Source organism: Pocillopora damicornis, chromosome 1 (genome assembly GCF_964200805.1).
Source record: "Pocillopora damicornis chromosome 1, jaPocDami1.2, whole genome shotgun sequence".
Lineage (NCBI taxonomy): Eukaryota > Metazoa > Cnidaria > Anthozoa > Scleractinia > Pocilloporidae > Pocillopora > Pocillopora damicornis.
In genome coordinates this window covers 34,099,143-34,118,417 of record NC_142670.1, presented here as the reverse complement: position 1 = coordinate 34,118,417, position 19,275 = coordinate 34,099,143, and the positions used below count along the sequence as shown (strand labels likewise).

Genomic DNA, 19,275 nt, shown 5'->3' with positions numbered 1-19,275 from the left:
TTAAATTAGAGTCGTAAAAAGTGTCACGACAAGCCTTTGTTCGAGTGAAATTTAATTTCCGTAAAACTCTGAAAAATAAAGAGATCCGATCAAACGGATTGAGTCGTCACGTACGATCTTAATAAAAGGGAAATGGATATGATAAGGCGAATTCAGTTATCCTTCAGTTGTGTGATCTCGTGGTAAAATATTTTTTTCGTAGTTGTTGGCTACAAATCCCTCTTTCTCTAACTATCCCCCAACGTAATTAAAAAAAAACCTTTAAAATACAACCATACTGATAAAGTAGATGGCATTTTGCAAAGAAAATAAGGTCCTTTTAATTTTAAGCGTTTGTGCATCACAGTGTGCCTTTGAAAGGTAGCACAATGCAAACATGGTACAATATAAGGCACAGTGCAATATGGACCACAGTGCCATATATCGCAATCGTAGAATAACCCTGAGTAGATCGGTCTAGTCGATTCTGCCGGAAAAACGATTGGCTGCGTCAAGATCTGAAAGTCTCTGGTATGATGTTTATTGCATTGATTCCGAGATATTATGATAACAAGAAATTTTTTTTTTGTATTTTTCGTTCCCAGCATCATCGCAGTCCTTTGTAGTGGAGTACTCGTGTGGGCTATACGCGCGGACACTCACACGTACGTGTGGACGAACATAAACAACGGTCATCTTCTTTATATAAACACTACAAAGACAAAGATGACAAGCTCCATGAAGACCTAGTGAGGTGCTTCGATGTTCTATAAAAATGGGAAAATAAATTCGATTGCTTCTTGCATGAGATATTATTCATCAGAGAACTAAAACTAACTATGAACGTACAATCCGCCTCGATCCGTGTTAAAATACTTCTGCAATGTAATCTCACATTCTTCATCATGTAACTTCATTGTGGTTAATAATTCTCACAGAATTCATTATCCTAACATTTACCTTGGCAATGGCATCATGAAAACTCCGAAACGTCGGTTAATATTGCTAATTTCTACGTGTTTAAACAAAATTTAATCTATTATTGAAGAAAATTCATTCGTCTAACGTGCTATGGATTGGTTTATTTTTTTTATGTTTCCGGGATGGTTTGATCAGCGGAAGGTCTAGATAGCTTTTCCGATGGCAAATTAAGAAAGACATTGTTTCGAAAAACATTGTTTCGAAAAACATATGTTCACATCTGGGAAGAACAATGCACTTATTTACTTCTTATCTTATAATTTAGTGAAATGTTAATTCTATTGGAAGTTATTTGTAGACTATTGATAAGAAGATACGTTTTAAATTATATGCAAATTATTGTCAAGGTCAGAAAAATAAGTACTACTTAGTTGAAGTGGTAATTGCACTTGGAAGTTTTTAATGCGTGTTAATCTGTAAAAATTTGCGTTGTATTGAAGAAGAACGTTCTATATATATATATATATTATTGTTTTTTCTTTTTATTCGCCACGCGACAGCTGCATTTAACAATTGCGTCAAACTGTCAAACTTATCAATATCATATGTGCAAAATAAACCTACGAACAAATAACTAACGTTTCCGCGTTTGGTTCACCAACAAGTAAACGGAGAAAAGAAGAGTATTGCTATGAGTTCGTTGCACTACCATTTGTTTCTATTCCTGTGCTTCTATGCTGCTGTTGAGGCTCAATACAGAGAAGGCGATATCATGTTGGGCGGACTTTTTAGCGTGCACCAGGTGCCATACTGGCCAGGGTCGCGATTTGAAGAGATATATTTGAGAGGACTTGGTCGCATGCAGGCCATGATCTTCGCAATCGAACGAATAAACAATGACACAAGTCTTCTTTCGAACATTTCCCTAGGATATGACATAAGGGATTACGGTGGAAACCTCTCAAAAGCTGCGGGACTCATTTATCAACTACTGACCGTTGATTCTTGCGTCAATTTAAGCCAAAATGCCCCAAGAAAGAAAGCCATCATTTCTTTAATAGGCCCAAACGAATCAAGAACAGCGCTATTCATTGGTGGATTTCTTCGGATGCTCAATGTTTCGAGCATAACTGGAACAGCAACCAGTACGGAGCTTAGCTCTTTTACCTATAAACATTTATATCGAACAGTGCCTTCGGACAAGTTTCTTGCAAAAGCGATGGTTGACTTAATTACGCACTTTAACTGGGGTTATGTTGCTGTGGTTGGACAAGATGATTCGTATGGAAGAAGTGGAGCATGGGCAGTGGTTAGTGAAAGTTCGTCAAGGAAGAGCTCGTTCTGTATTGCTTTGACGGAGTTTATACGCCTCGAAAGTCCGCATCTGAGTGTTGGGAACATAGTTGAAAAGCTTAAACAGATGGACAATGTCAAAGTTGTGATCTTATGGTTATACGAGAATTACCAAACGAAGTTTTTGGCAGAGGTTCAGAGGCAAAACCTAACTGGACGTGTGTGGATTTTGAGCGAGATTCATTTAACTTCTACACTGCTAGTAAAAGGTATTCTGGAGAGCTCTTTAGGATTTCAATTCCATAAATTCAGCGACTCTGGCTTCAAGGAATATTTAAAAGATATATTGGTCAAGGAGAGAGACGATAGGAGTTTTTCTGAATGGAACCACATTAGAAGCGAAAAATGGAAGTTCTTGAAGAACATGAAGTGTGTTCATCGCCAAATTGAGCAGTGCTCTAACGAGTTGATTAAAGAAATCTACAGCTCCTATGTTCCGTACATCATTGACGCCGTATATGCCGTGGCACACGCACTAGATATTTTCAATCGAAATTTTAGCTATGACGAGACCAAAGATCGGGCGAAACTGCAGATAACCAATAGTTTTGACGTGCAGAAACTTCTTGGCCGCGTCAGTTTTGACGGACTAACTGGAAAAATCAAGTTCGATCGATTTGGCGACAGGAGCTCAGCGTATTATGACATTTTCAGCTTTAAAAATGTACCCAATGGAGATGTGGAGAGTGTTAAAATGGTGCTGATAGGAGAATGGAAAAATTCACAGAAAAACGAAACTCGCTTGATTTTTCATGAAGCCCTGAATTGGACGACTAAATCTGGTCGCCCTCCGAAATCGGAATGTTCGGAACAGTGTCCTCCTGGAACAAGGAAATCTTCTACCTCACCTTGTTGTTGGCAGTGCCTTCCGTGCCTTGGTGAAACCATCAGCTCATCTGCTGGTTCTGAAAGCTGCAGAGAATGTCCCAACGGAACAATATCTAACCCAGCGAATACAGAGTGTGTCGCCTTACCCTCTGCCAACATAAGCTATACGAATATAACCGGAATTGTGATTCTAACGTTTGGCACCCTCGGAGTTGTTGTCACATTGTTTTGTCTGGCTGCCCTCTGCAAATTCTGGAATAGTCCCATCGTCAAGGCATCTAATAGGGAGCTTAGCCTTTCCTTTTTACTTACAATTCTTGCATTATTCTCTCTGGTATATATTGATGTCTTTAAAACCACAAATACAATTTGCATGATCATATACCCGTTACGTTATTTGACCTATAACATCTGTCTCTCCACATTGTTGGTAAAGGTGTTGCTTATTTCCTGTGCTTTTCGGGTTCCCATTATGACCAGTTTGGAACTCACTTCTCTTCCAAACAAAGCACAGGTTGGGATTGTTATAGCATTTCTAGCTCCACTGTTGTCAGTGCTGGTGCCATGGTTGCTTTTGGATCCACCCTTCAACTTTCAACATATCTATCCGAAACGTTACACCTTTAACGAATGCAAGGCATACTCCAGCTCAGTTGGAAAATCTCTATTCCTGGCAACATGCTTTTATATCTTCTTCCAAATGCTGGTGTCCTCGGTCTGTGCCTTTAAGATTAGGAAGATTCCTGAAAATTTCAGCGAGGCCAAACGAATCGCCTTTTCCATGTACATATTTTTGTTCTCGTTGCTTTGTTATCACCCGGTAGAATTCTCCTTGAATGGATGGTATGTAACGGTTGTGGACTGTGTAACAACTCTGTTGAGCGCCTATGGCTTCCTTTGTTGTCTATTTTTGCCCAAAATGTATATTCTGTTCTTTAGGCAAGAGATAAACGATGTGAATGGCATAAGACAAGAAGTCACTCAGTTCTCGTTTACTTCAGGTTGTGTACGTGTAAACCGTACTTTTGATAGTTCAAATTAGCGAGCTGAATTGTACAATAAGCTTTTTTAAGATCGGTAATTTTATTCAAGTGTGCCATAGACCTCAAAGTAAATGAAATTTGAATCCAATATTGAAGAAAATTTTAACTTTTAATTAGCACTGCATTACAAATATAAGCTTCAAGCCATAAAAACACTTAAAGTTGCCATGGATTGTTTCTTTTTATGTTTTAGGATGGCTTAGGTGTCGGGAATTTTAAATTTGCTTCCTTAATGGCAAGGAAGGAAATATTATTTAAGAAAACAAAGAGCAACGAAAGCGCGGAATAATAAAACGACATTTTGCATCTTTAATCTTCCCTCATGATTGACTATTTCTATGGCATCTGTGCTGGGATTGGACTTTAAGCCTATTCTTTGTTATCCCTATTCATGGACTCCTTTCCACATATTAGTCCTGCCCTCACACAAGGCAAAGAGTCTTTTAATACCTTCGTCCATCCATTTCATTTCCTATTTCGGGACTGGAAGCAAAGAGAATTTGTGACCTGAGGCAAAAGCCGTGTTTTGTTTCTTAGCAGCAAAACTTTTTTCCGCAACGTATGCTTCTTGCATGGCTAATTAGGAAACACTTTGTCTCCGCGATGATGTTTCCAAGTTTAGCCAAGCCTCTGGGCAGATGCTTAGATAATTAAACTGCATGAGATGAGAGCGATCTTCGCTGCAATGAACACTAGCTACCTAAGCAGAAACGAAAATAAGGTCTAAAAAAAAAAAAGGAAAAAAAAGGAAGACATTTCGTGCATGATTTGCGAGGGAGATGAAGGATGCGAATAGCATCAGACAAGAAGTCAATGAGCTCTCGTTTAGTTCATTCAATTTGTGTACGCGTAAACCCTGCTTTTGATAGTTCTAATCAAGAAGCTGAATCTTAAAATGAGCTTCCTTAAAATAATTTTGTTATTTTGAGTGTGTGAAAGACTTTTTCGTGCACGTAAATAAAAAATGGAATCTATGGTGGAGGAAAATTCATTTTATTAACTGACACTATTTTGCAAATACATTTATTACTTGACTTTTGATAAAAATCACCAGGAAATACTAGTATGGATCGTTCCTTGTTATGTTTGCAGGATGCCTTATTTGGTCGGAGGTTTTGCTTCCCCGATGGCTAAGAAAGGAAGCATTGCGGTTGAGGAAGACAAATTGTCAGTGTGCGCTGAATAATTGAGTGACTAATTTGCATTTTTCAAGCCGTTTGTCATTTTTTTGTGTGAATATTTAATTATTTTAGCGCAACATGCCAAATATAGAACAGGCGACTAGTTTTTTAAAAATCGAGAAGTTCTTTACGCAACTACATTTCAAAAGTGTCACCACCGATCGTACATCGAAGCTTACTAGCCGCATATGGAACACAAATTTTAAGTATAATATTGGCCCGTCGCTTCAACTGAAATTGACATGTGTAATAACCTTCTTTGTAATATTAGTTTATTTGTTCAGTTGACTACTTCTTCTATTACGAGTGCAAAATAAATTCCATGTACGCAAAAATCAGTTCAACTGAAAATAAAAATTTACTTCAAATTAAAGTAGCCGCTTCAATGACAGGAGCGAATCAGTGACCCTTTGCATTTTTGGCCATTTACGGCTAACGGTTAACCCAATTGAGACCCTCTTGGTAAGAAGGTACGTTTGAATTAATATGCAAGTTATTGTTAAGTTCAGAAAGATAAGTTCTGCTTAGTTGGAGTGGCATTTGCATTTGAAAATTTTTAAAGCGTGATTATCTGTAAAAAATTGCGTTGTAAAAGGCTAGTTTCGAATTTTTTGTGCGAGATAGTCTGGTAACTAATTATCAGCACCAAGCCGAGGCCGAGGGTAATATGCGCTTATTTTGAAAGCAAGATCGGAGTGACTGTAAGTCGAATGTGAAGTTTTGTGCCATCCCTGTGCGCAAAAATAACTCTAAACAAGGCCGGACCTCAACTTTTTCTAGTTTCCAGGCGAAGAGGGACTAAGAAAGAAATGGAGTGCCTTCGGTCGTCGCGCTGATAAGGAGTTCACGTCCATAAAGAACTTGCATGTATGCTCCAAACACTGCGAGACTAAAAAAATCGTGAAGACACTTTCTGGAATTAAAAGGCTAGCACGTGGCACGGTTCCAACAATATTTAATCAGCAAACAGTCCGAAGAAGTCCAAATCAACGCGAAAAAGGTCGAATGAGGGGAGAAAACAAGACGCTAGCGATGACAACATAGACGAACTTGCCGCCAAAATTTTCCGCGTTTCTACTGATATTTCTCTTAAAGACCACGACTACGTCCTTAAGGAAAACAAATTTCAAAGTGCCTGGGTCTTCTTCGCTGACTTTTCGAAAGGCTTTGATCTAATTGACCATAACATCTTAATGACTGAGTTGCGAAAACTAGAGGTTGATCCCGCGCTCATCAGTTGGATTGCTGCGTAACAGACAGACAGCAGGCTGTAAGAATAGGGTCAGCATCATCAAATTGGAAATTCCTCATGGGAAGTGTGCCTCAAGAAACTAAACTAGGAGTGATACTTTTCACACTAATGACAAACAATCCTTTAGCTGATTGGCACCCGAGAGTCAAGTTTGTGGATGACACGTCTGTCATAGAAATGCTACCCAGGAACTCTCTCAGTCTGCTCAATTCGACCGTATCTGACATTCACAATTTTTCTATGGATCAAAACATGAGAATAAATCCTATTAAATTTAAAGAGATGTTAATTAACTCTCATACCATTACTTGTAGGCAACAACGATACAGAACGTGTATCGACTTACAAAATTCTAGGAGTATTTTTCGATAACGACCTTAGGTGGAATAGTCATGTTGACTACGTATATAAAAAAGCTTTCGAGAGGTTCTACTCCCTACGTATTCTACGTCAAGCTGGCGTTGATCATGGTAGCATGTTAAAGGCCTCTACAAGCTCTGTTAGATCTGTTCTAGAGTACGCCGTGCCTGTGTGGCAATCCATTCCAGGTTATCTGTCAGCAAAATTGAATCCATACGGAAAAGGGCGCTTAAGATAATTTTCCCGTGTGCTGATAGCTACTCAGATGCCCTCGAGTTAGTACGGGGGTGGAGACCCTTGCGTGTAGAAGAGATAAGATATGTGTAAAGAGTATATGTGCAAAATGAAGGACTTAAACCAGCCTCTTCATCCTGCTCCACTAACACGCTTAGACGATACCTGTCCCTACTCCCTAAGGCACAAATCAGACCATCTGTACTTTTACAAAACGTTACTACCTGTAGAACGAAGCGCACCGAAGACTTTTGAATACCACTAATTCCTATTTATTGATATGTATTATGTCATGTAAATTATTTCTATGATTATTTTGTGTTACTAGCCTAAATAGCGTAGGATACAACGAAGATGGAAATAAAATGAAATATTCTCATCGGAGCACGTCGTGTTTTTAAAATTCCTGTTTCCAGGTGTGCTTCACATTTGTAGTTTAGTTCGATATTGCTTTTCAACATAAGAGCGGTTGATTCCTGTAACCCTATATTCTGTTGGCTGGTTTTATGTGTCTTGTTTTTTGAATGTTGGTTCGCTTTTTAGTCCATTTTTGTCTCCTTTCGTCAACGCAATCTCAAAAAAAGCCGCCACCTACCCAGGGTAAAATCAAATATTAAGAGGGCAAAAAATAAACAAGTAACTCTTTCAAGTTGATTAGTGGCCTACATTGTAAAGTAATATGTGGGACATAGAAGACGCGTCTACGGCATGGCTTGGCACATTTCATGTCATTGAGGATTTAACATACATCTAATAAAGAACTCAATTCATATCCTTGTGCAAACTGCTGCTGAAAGTATGCACTATGTGAAAATCATCCTCTAGAGAAGGGCAACTACGAGAGTTCCAAGCAGAATGGCTTTATAGAGGCCGAAGTGGCCCATGATCAGTAACTTTTTATGCTAATTTCAAATCAGAAACCAAATTTTACTCGACGAAAAACAGCCAATCATTATGACTTGTGAGCTTCTAGTTCGCTGGTTTAATCTATAAACTATAAATTAATAGTGACCATATGTTAGGACTGAATAAATTTAAAACGATCTCGAACTCGCATCGAGGTCTCAAAACTCTACATAGTGTTACGGAATGGTTATTTGTTATGTTTCTGGGATGGTTTGATCAGCGGAGAGTCTAACTAGCTTCTTCGATGGCAAATAAGAAAATATGGTTTCGAAAAACATATGGTGACATCTGATGTTCCAATTAACTTCCTGTCTTATCATTTAGTGAAATATTTATTATTTTAATGGAAGTTACTTTTAGATTGTTGGTAAGAAGGTAAGTCTGAATTAATATGCAAATTATTGTAAAATTTTACTCTACAAAAAACAGCCAATTATTAGGACTTGTGAGCTTTTAGCTCTCTGCATGGTGTAATTAATAACTATAAATTAATGCTGACCATATTTTAGGAGTGTATGAATTTAAAACGATCTCGAACATCGAAATGCTAGCTAAATCGAGGTCTCAACACACCGCATAGTGTCACGGAATGGTTATTTGTTATGTTTCTGGGATAGTTTGATCAGCGGAAGATCTAGCTAGCTTGTCCGATTGCAAAAAAAAAAATGATTTCGAAAAACATATGGTCACATCTGGGCAGAACGATGTTCTAATTTACTTCCTGTCTTCTCATTCAGTGAAATATTTATTTACTTTATTGGAAGATACTTTTACACTGTTGGTAAGAAGGTAAGTTTGAATCAATATGCAAATTATCGTCGAATTCAGAAAAGTAAGTACTTAGTTGGAGTGGTATTTGCATTTGAAAATTTTTAATGCGTGTTAATCTGTAAAAGCTGCGTTGTAATTAACATATATACAAATACATTATTGTTTGTTCTCTTTATTCGCCACGCAACAGCTCCATTTAACAACTGCGTCAAAGCAGACAAAGATATGGTTCTGTTTTTCTTTCGCTCTTTTCAATATATACGGTAACTTGATTAAAAAAATCGAGAGAGAGAGAGAGAAAAAAACCCTTGAGAAAGTGAAAACTTAAGAGCGACGGTTTTAATTTGTTTCGTCATAAAGCTAGCATTATAATGTTCGAGATCGTTTTCAATTCATACTCTCCTAACATATGTTCACCATGAATTTATAGCTTATCAATTACACCATGCCCCAAGCTAAAAGCTAAGAAGTCATAATGATTGGTTGTTTTTTGAAGAGTCAAATTTGGTTTCTGAATTTAAATTAACATAAAAAGTTACTAATCACTACCACATGTGCAAAATTTACCTACGTACAAATGACTAATGTCTATGCGTTGGGTTCACCAACAGTTAAACGGAGAAAAGACGAGCATTGCTATGAGTTCGTTGCACTACCAGTTGTTTCTTTTCTTGTGCTTCTTTGTTGCTGTTCAGGCTCCATACAAAGAAGGCGATATCATGTTGGGCGGACTTTTCAGCGTGCACCAGCCGCCAGACACGCCAGGGAGCCAATGTGGAGAGACAAATTTGAGAGAACTTGGTCGCATGCAGGCCATGATCTTCGCAATCGAACGAATAAACAATGACACAAGTCTTCTTTCTAACATTTCCCTTGGATATGACGTAAGGGATTACTGTGGAAACCTTTCAAAAGCTGCAAGACTTGTTTACAAACTTTTGACTATTGATACTTGTGTCAACTTAAGCCAAAATGCCACAAGAAAGAAAGCCATTATTTCCTTAATAGGCCCAAGCGAATCGAGCACTGCGCTATTTATTGCAGGATTTCTTCGGATGCTCAATGTTTCGAGCATTAGCGGATCAGCTACTAGTGCAGAACTTAGCTCCCTTACCTATGATCATTTATTTCGAATAGTGCCTTCGGATACTTTTCTTGCAAAAGCGATGGTTGACTTGGTTACACACTTCAATTGGAGTTATGTTGCTGTCGTTGGACTTGATGATTCGTATGGGCGAAATGGAGTATGGGCAATAGTTAGCGAAAGTACTTCAAGAAAAAGCACTTTCTGTATTGCTTTGACGGAGTTTATACGGCTCGAAAGTCTGACTCTGAGTATTTCGAACATTGTTCGAAAGCTTAAACTGATGGGTAATATCAGAGTTGTGATCTTATGGCTATACAAAAATTACCAAACGAAGTTTTTGGCAGAGGTTCAGAGGCAAAACCTAACTGGACGTGTGTGGATTTTGAGCGAGGTTCACTTAACTTCTACACTGCCAGTAGAAGGTATTCTCGACAGCTCTTTGGGATTTCTATTCCATGAATTCAGCGACTCTGGTTTCAAGAAATATTTAAAAGATCTATTGGTCAGGGAGAGAGACAGTAAAAGTTTTCCTGAATGGAATTACAGTACAAGCGAAATACGGAAGCTTTTGAAAAGCAAGAAGTGTGTTCATCGCCAAATTGAGCAATGCACTAAAGACTTGATTGAAGAAATCTACAGCTCCTATGTTCCAAACATCATCGACGCAGTATATACCGTGGCACATGCACTACATATTTTCAATAAAAATTTTAGCTATAACGAGACCAAAGATCGGGCGAAATTGCAGGTAGCCAATAGTTTTGACGTGCAGAAGCTTCTTGGCAAAGTCATTTTTCACGGACTAACTGGAAAAATCAACTTCGATCGATTTGGTGACAGGGGCTCGGCCTATTATGACATTTTCAGGTTTAAAAAAGTACCCAATGGAGATGTCGAGAGCATAGAAGTGGTACTGATAGGAGAATGGAAAAATTCAAAGAGAAACAAAACTCGCTTGATTTTTCATGAAGCCCTGAATTGGACGACTACATCTGGTCGCCCTCCCAAATCTGAATGCTCGGAACAATGTCCTCCCGGAACAAGGAAATCTTTTACCTCTCCTTGTTGTTGGCAGTGCCTTCCATGTCTTGGTGGAACCATCAGCCCATCCGCTGGTTCTGAAAGCTGCAGTGAATGCCCCATCGGAACAATGTCTAACCAGGCTAAAACAGAGTGTGTCGCTTTACCCTCTGCGAACATAAGTTATAGTAGTGCGAGTGGAATTGTAATTCTTACCTTTGCTACGCTCGGTGTAGTTGCTACATTACTTTGTCTGGCAGCCCTCTATAAATTCTGGAATAGTCCCATTGTAAAGGCTTCCAATCGAGAAGTAAGCCTTATTCTTTTACTCGCAATTCTGTCCTTATTGTCTTTGGCATTCATAAATGTCTTTATATCCACCAATGCAATTTGCAAGATCATATACCCGTTACGTTATCTGACCTATAACTTCTGTCTCTCCATCTTATTGGTTAAGGTGTTGCTTATTTCCAGTGCTTTTCAGGTTCCCATTTCGACCAGTTTGGAATTCACTTCTCTCTCAAACAAAGCACAAGTTGGGATTGTTATAGCATCTCTAGCTCCACTGTTGTTGGTGTTGATGCCATGGTTGCTTTTGGATCCACCCTTTAACAAGCAACATATCTATCCGAAACGTTACACCTTTAACGAATGCAAGGCATACTCCAGCTTAGTTGGAAAATCTCTATTCTTAGCAACATGTTTTTATATTTTCTTCCAAATGCTTTTGTCCACGTTCTGTGCCTTTAAGATTAGGAAGATTCCTGAAAATTTCAGCGAGGCCAAACGAATCGCCTTTTCCATGTACATATTTTTGTTCTCATTGCTTTGTTATCACCCGGTAGAATTGTCCATGGTTGGATGGTATGTAACGGTTGTGGATTGTGTAACAACTCTGTTGAGCGCCTATGGTTTCCTTTGTTGTCTATTTTTGCCCAAAATGTATATTCTGTTCTTTAGGCAGGAGATGAACGATGTGAATGGCATCAGACAAGAAGTCACTCAGTTCTCGTTTAGATCAAGTACGCGTACGTACGTACGCGGAAACCGTGCTTTTGATAGTACTAAGATTAGTAATTTTGATAGTACTTAAGATTAGTAAATTTGTTTGAGTGTGCCATAGACCTCTAAGGAAATGAAATGTGAATTCCTTTTTGAAGAAAATTTATGCCTTTAATTAGCACTGCATCACAATTAAAGGCTTCAAGGTATGAAAACAAGTTATAATGTGATGGATTGTTTCTTTTTATGTTTCCAGGATGGCTTAATTCTCTTCTACTGACTTCGCCATTAACCATTGCTAAGCCTTCGCCGTCCAAATAGGACACATTAAAATTAACAACACTGGAAACTAGTCTAAATTGCTTTAATTTTGGCTAAACCGGGTAAATTTTTTTACATCAGCATAATTTGTGGCTTGGAGGAAAAAGCATTTGTGACCTAAAGCAAAAGCCTCGTCTTCTTTTTTTATTTCCGCAACATTTGCTTCTTGTGTGGCTAATTAGGCAACATTTTACCACCGCAATGATGTTTCCAAGTTTAGCCGGGCCTTTGGGCAGATACTTCGATAATTAAACTGCATGAAGATGAGAATTATGTTAGCTGTTATGAACACTACTTAAGCAGTAACGCCAACAAAAAATTAAAAAAACAAAAATAAGGAAGAAGACTTACTGCGCATGAATTGGGAAGGAGATGAACGATGCGCCCAGCATCAGACAAGAAGTCACTCAGTTCTCGTTTAGCTCATTCAAATTGTATACGTAAAGTCGCGTAAACCCAGTTTTGATAGTTCTAATAAGGAAGCTGAGTCGTAAAATAAGCTTTCTTAAAATCATTGTGTTATTTTGAGTGTGTCAGAGACTTCTACATGTACGTAAATAAAAAATAGATCTATGATTGAGGAAAATTTATGTTATTAACTGACACTTTATTGAAACAATATTTATAACTTGACTTTTGCATAGGCAGTAACGATTAAAATCATCAGGAAATACTGCTATGGATCGTTCCTTGTTATGTGTGCAGGATTGTTTATTTTGTAGGAAGGTTTCCTTCCCGATGGCTAAGCAAGGAAACCTTGCGGATGAGGAAGACAAATGGCCCCGTGTGCACTGAATAATAGAGTGACCCTCTGTATTTTTCATTTGCATTTTTAATCTTCCTTTTTTTCCCTCTCCTATTTTGGGACCTATCAGAGTCTCCTCGATTTCGACTTAGCCGCTGGCCATTGTTGACGGTCCCAGTTCTTAGGACACATTGAGGAGCTGCGATGGAAACTAGTCAACACTTATTTCGTAGTGGCAAAGCCGCTAAAAATAGTTTTAGAAAACATCATCTGCGTCATGTGAGGAAGAAAGCATTGTCTTTTTTCTTAGCCGCTAAACCTGTCTCTGCAGTAAATGTTTCTGGTCTGGCTAACTAAAAAACATTTGCTTCTGTTTCCTTCTTTAATCAGGCCTTCGGGCAGATGCGTAAATAATTAAAATGTATGAGCCACAAGGGGGGATATTGTTCATCTTGCCCCAGTGGAAAAAGACTTTGAAGTAGTTTGGTTGCGTCACTATAAAATTTACCTGATCTCTCCACAAGGTTCTACGTTATTCGAGAGGTCCTTGCTCTTTCACCGTGAATTTCATGTTTCTTTAGTCCTCACTTAATATTCTTTTGGGGTCTTCTGATGCGCGCTCCGTTCCTCAAAAATCCTATGCGTCATAGCATAGTGATTTACTAGGCATTCATACAACGGTGTTCTTGAGAAGTTGCATTTACAAATTGAGATGAATTTACAGCGAGCCTTAAGGTACCTGATATAATTAAGAGAACATTCTAGAGTATAGTTTTCATTGTCTAGGAAGGAAGATCTGGCTCAGCAGAGTTAATTTGGCTAACAGCTTTCGGAAAGTTGTCCAGACAACTCCACGGCACATATTTCGCTACACGAGGGAAGGTCACTAGATGATCAAGGATACACACTTGCCCTTGAATCGGTTTTCTGGTTTTTAAAGATAAAAGATACGGGTATGGAACATCTGTCGCTTACATTAGAGCTACTAATTCTGTTTTCCATGCCATAGTTATGTACCAAATATTTCAGCTTCATGAAAATTAGGTATTTGTATTGCAACTTCAAAAATTAAACCCCTCATGTTGTTAAGGACTTTAATACTTGATTTTACACTGGGTAAGTGGCGGCTTTTTCGGGATTCCGTTGCAAAAAGAAATGGTATCGAATGCTTGAAATCTTTGAAGTTACGATCGAACGCTATAAGTTAGTCGATGCCGAGTCATCACGTGTGATCTTAGTAAAAGGGAAATGGATTTGTTAAGGCGAGAGGTATGATGGATACTGACACTGACTCTCTGTTTGTTTGATGGATAACATATATTTTTCTTGATCTTTTATTTACATTTAGGCTTATCAGCAGCTGGCGATAAAAAGGATTGCCGCTGTTGCTGCACTTCGTTATCAATGAATACTACTAATTCTTATTTATTGATATGTATTATATTATGTAAGTTATTTCTATGATCATTTTGTGTTACCAGCCTAAATAACGTAGGATACAACGAAGATGAAAGTGAACTGAAATATTCTCATCGGAGCATGTCGTGTTTTTAAAATTCCTGTTTCCAGGTGTGCTTCAGGTTTGTGGTTTAGTTCGATATTGTTTTTAAACATAAGATCAGTTGATTCCTGTAACCCTATATTTCTGCTTGGTGGTTTTATGTGTCTTGTTTTTTAATGTTGGTTCGCTTTTTAGTCCATTTTTGTCTCGTTTTGTTTTGTGTTGTTTTGTTTATGGACGAAATGGAATATGGGTAGTAGTTAGCAAGACTACGTCAAGAAAAAGTTAATTCTGTATTGCTATGACGGACCTTACACTCCGTGGAAGTCTGAACCGCAGCATTTGGAAAGTGGTTATTAAACCAAAGGAGATGCACAAAATCAAAGTTGTGATGTTGTGGTGCTACGCGCATTACCAAACGAAGGTTTTTTCGAAGAGGTACACAGGCAAAACCTAACTGTCTGAGAGTGTGTGTGTGTGCGTGTGCGTGCGTGCGTGCGGTTGTAAATTACTTAAGTATTGATCGGCGTATAATGGGAAACAGCTGTTAAAATCAAGTTTACAGGAAATAGCTTGGGATTTTGGTAAATCACGAATAAGTAATGTCAATCCTGGTTTAACGTGGTCTAGGCGTGTATTTCCGTTATAATAGCAGATTAATAGAATCGCTATCCTGTAACAGAAGACTTAAGAGTTGAGATCGTTTGAATGTTGGAAGTTCGGATATGGGATGGATCGTAAAATAAACGCAAGAAATAGGAAAGATTCAGTTCTACTGATTGTCGAGCCAGCGCTCCGCGTAGATTTTCCTTGACGCAATAAAGAATTCTGCAACAAACACTAGATAAAGCTACGGAATGCTTTTTTGTTATGTTTCTGGGATGGTTTGACCAGCAGAAGGTCTAGCTAGCTTCACCGATGGCAAAATAAGAAAACATTGTTTTGAAAAACATATGGTGACATCTGGGCATGGTGATGTTCTAGTTATCTTCCTTTCTTATAATTTAGTGAAATATTTATCTATTTTATTGGAAGTTATTTTAACACTGTTTGTAAGAAGGTAAGTTTGAATTTATATGTAAATTATTGTCAAATTCAGAAAAATAAGTCCTACTTAGTTGGAGTAGTATTTGCATTTGAAAATTTTTAATGCGTGTTTATCTGTAATTGAAGAAGTAAGTTCTATATAGATAGGTTATTGTTTTTTCTCTTTATTCGCCACACAACAGCTCCATTTAGCAGCTGCGTCAAACTGTCTGGCTAGTTTTCAATTATAAAAGCAACGAAGGCGAGGTTCTGTATCTCTTTTGCTCTTTCCAATATATATGGTAACTTGTCAAAAAAAATTGAGAGGGAGAGAGAGAAAAAAAGCAAGAGAAAATGAAAACTTAAGAGCAACGGTTTTAATTTGTTTTGTCACCAAGCTAGCTTTACAATGTCCGAGAACGTTTTAAATTCATACACCCCTAACATGTGGTCACCATTAATTTATAGTTTATAAATTAAACCAGCGAGCTAGAAGCCCGCAAGTGATAACGATTGGCTGTTGTTTGTAGAGTAACACTTCAGGTTTCTAAATTGAAATTAACATAAAAAGTTACTGATCACCACCTTATCTGCAAAATACACGTATGTACAAATAACTAATGTCTATGCGTTGGGTTCACCAACAAGTAAGCGGAGAAAGAAGAATAATGCTATGAGTTCGTTGCACTATCAGTTGTTTCTTTTCTTGTGCTTCTATGCTGCTGTTCAGGCTCCATACAGAGAAGGCGATATCATGTTGGGCGGACGTTTCAGCGTGCACCAGCCGCCAGACATGCCAGGGAGCCAATGTGGAGAGATAAATATGAGAGAACTTAGTCAGATGCAGGCCATGATCTTCGCAATGGAACGAATAAACAACGACACAAGTGTTCTTTCTAACATTACCCTAGGATATGACGTAAGGGATTACTGTGAAAACTTTTCAGAAGCTGCAGGACTTGTTTACAAACTTTTGACTGTTGATGCTTGTGTAAATTTAAGCCGAAATGCCTCAAGAAAGAAAGCAATCATTTCTTTAATAGGCCCAAGCGAATCGAGCACTGCGCCATTCATTGCTGGATTTCTTCGGATGCTCAATGTTTCGAGCATAAGTGGAACAGCTACTAGTGCTGAACTTAGCTCCCTTACCTATGACTATTTATTTCGAACAGTGCCTTCGGATACTTTTCTTATAAAAGCGATGGTTGACTTGGTTACGCACTTCAATTGGAGTTATGTTGCTGTCGTTGGACTAGATGATTCGTATGGACGAAATGGAGCATGGGCAATAGTTAGTGAAAGTACCTCAAGAAGAAGCTCGTTCTGTATTGCTTTGACGGAATTTGTACGCCACGAAAGTCTGAATCTGAGTATTGGGAACATAGTAAGAAAGCTTAAACAGATGGACAATATCAGAGTTGTGATCTTATGGTTATAAAAAAAAATTACCAAACGAAGTTTTTGGCAGAGGTTCAGAGGCAAAACCTAACTGGACGTGTGTGGATTTTGAGCGATGCTCTTCTAACTTCCACAATGCCATCCTTCAACTTGCAACATATCTATCCGAAACGTTACACCTTTAACGAATGCAAGGCATACTCCAGCTCACTTGGAAAATCTCTATTCTTAGCAACATGCTTTTATATTTTCTTGCAAGTGCTTGTGTCGTCGGTCTGTGCCCTTAAGATAAGGAAAATTCCTGAAAATTTCGGAGCCAAATGAATCGCCTTTTCCATGTACATATTTTTGCTCTTATTGCTTTATTATCACCTGATAGAATTGTCCTTGGATGGATGGTATGTAACTGTTGTGGAGTGTATAACAACTCTGTTGAGCGCGTATGGCTTCCTTTGTTGTCTATTTTTGCTCAAAATGTATATATTCTGTTCTTTAGGCTGGAGAAAAACGATGCGAATGGCGTCAGACAGGAAGTCACTCAATTCTCGTTTAGTTCAGGTTGTGTACGCGTAAACCGTGATTTTGATAGTTCAAATTATAAGCTGAATCGTGCAGTAAGCTTTCTTAAGATCGGTAATTTTGTTCCAGTGTGCCATAGACCTCTAAGAAAATGAAATGTGAATCTATTATTGAAGAAAATTTAAGCTTCTAATTAGCACCGCATTAAAAATATAGGCTTCAAGCCATAAAAATACTTAAAGTTGCCATGGGTTGTTTCTCTTTATGTTTCCAGGATGGCTTAGTTATCGGGAGTTTTAAATTTGCTTCCCTGATGGCAAGCGAGGTAACATTGTTTCATAAAACAAATGGCTACTCTTTAGCATCTGTGCCTGGATTCGACTTTAAGCCTATTTCTTATTATCGTTGATTATGGACTCTTCCCACATATTAGCCCTGCCCTCACACAAGGTAAAGAGTCCTTTTATATCCTCGTTCATCCATTTCCTTTCCAATTCTGGGACTGGAGGCAAAAAGCATTTATGACCTGAGGTAAAAGTCTTGTCTTGTTTCATAGCAAAACTAATTTCCGCAACATATGCTTCTCTCGTGGCTAAGTAGGAAACATCTTGCCCCCGCAATGATGTTTCCAAGTTTGGCCAGGCCTTTGGGTAGATACTTAGATAATTAAACTGCATGGAGATGAGAGTGATCTTCGCTCTTAATCAGCACTACTTAAGGAATAACGGAAATAAAGTCTAAAAAAAAAGTTAAAAAAAGGAAGGGACTTTCTGCACATGATTTGGGAAGGAGATGAACGATGCGAATAGTATCATACAAGAAGTCACTAAGTTCTTGTGTAGTTCATTCAAGTTGTGTACGCTAAACCCTCCTTTAAACATGGATCGTTCCTTGTTATGTTTGCAGCATTGCTTATTTTGTAGGAGGTTTTGCTTTCCCTATGGCTAAGAAAGGAAGCATTGCGGTTGCGGAAGACAAATGGCCACATGTGCGCTGAATAATAAAGTAACTTTTTGCATTTTTATTTGCATTTTTAATCTTCCCTTTGTGACAACATACCACGAAGTCTTCAAAAACCGCACTAGAAAAAGCTAAGAAGTAACTTTATCTCCTCGTCTAACAAATTCCCTCTCCTTTTTTTCCCTCCCCCATTGTGGTACCTGCTCAAGTCTCTTCTCTTTCGAGTTTGCCGTCAGCCATTGTTGACGGTCCCAGTTCTTACAAAACCTTTTTGAAGAGCAGCCATGGAAACTAGTCAAAATTTATTTCGTAGTGGCAAAGCCGCTAAAAACAGTTTTAGAAAGCGTAATCTGCGTCATGCAAGGGAGAAGGCATTGCCTTTTTTCTTAGCAGCTAAACTTGATTCTGCAACACAAGTTTCTGGTCTTGTTAACAAAAAAACATTTGCTTCTGTTTCCTTCTTAATTTGGCTTTCGGGCAGATGCGTAGATAATTAAACTGTATGAGTCACAAGGGGAGGGGGGATATTGTTCATCATTGCCTCAGTGGAAGGGGACTTTGAAGTAGTTTGGCTGCGTCACCATAAAATTTACCTGATCTCTCCACAATGTTCTACATTAACCGAGAGGTCTTTGCTCATTCACCGTGAATTTCAAGTTTTTGGGGACTTCTGATGCACACTCCGTTCCTCGAAAATCCTATACGTCATAGCATAGTGATTTAGTAGGCATTTATACTACAGTGTTCTTGAGACGTTGCATTTACAAATTGAGATTAATTGCCTCAAGATACTGACTCAATTAAGAGAACATTCTAGAATAGAGTTTCATTGTCTAGGAGGGAGTATCGGGCTCTTTCGGAAAGTTGT

General features: G+C 38.3%; 2 protein-coding genes and 1 pseudogene across 2 annotated transcripts; all 3 read left to right on the top strand.

Moving 5' to 3' along the window:
* Positions 1-1,558: 1,558 nt before the first annotated feature.
* Positions 1,559-5,346, top strand: LOC149053444 (extracellular calcium-sensing receptor-like; the record flags this gene model as incomplete). Its single annotated transcript, XM_089206220.1, has 1 exon — positions 1,559-5,346. A coding segment is annotated over one exon (2,565 nt), but the record flags the coding sequence as incomplete, so codon positions are not given.
* Positions 5,347-9,301: 3,955 nt separating this feature from the next.
* LOC113670471 (extracellular calcium-sensing receptor) lies at positions 9,302-13,101 on the top strand. Its single transcript, XM_027186614.2, has one exon. The coding sequence runs from the start codon at positions 9,413-9,415 to the stop codon at positions 12,026-12,028; it is 2,616 nt and encodes an 871-aa protein (XP_027042415.2). The 5' UTR covers positions 9,302-9,412; the 3' UTR covers positions 12,029-13,101.
* Positions 13,102-16,150: 3,049 nt separating this feature from the next.
* On the top strand, positions 16,151-17,252 carry LOC149053443 (metabotropic glutamate receptor 2-like; annotated as a pseudogene).
* The last annotated feature ends 2,023 nt before the right edge of the window (positions 17,253-19,275 follow it).

Excerpts from the sequence above, each read along its gene's own strand:
- LOC113670471 (XM_027186614.2), top strand. The coding sequence starts at position 9,413 with ATGTCTATGCGTTGGGTTCACCAACAGTTAAACGGAGAAAAGACGAGC.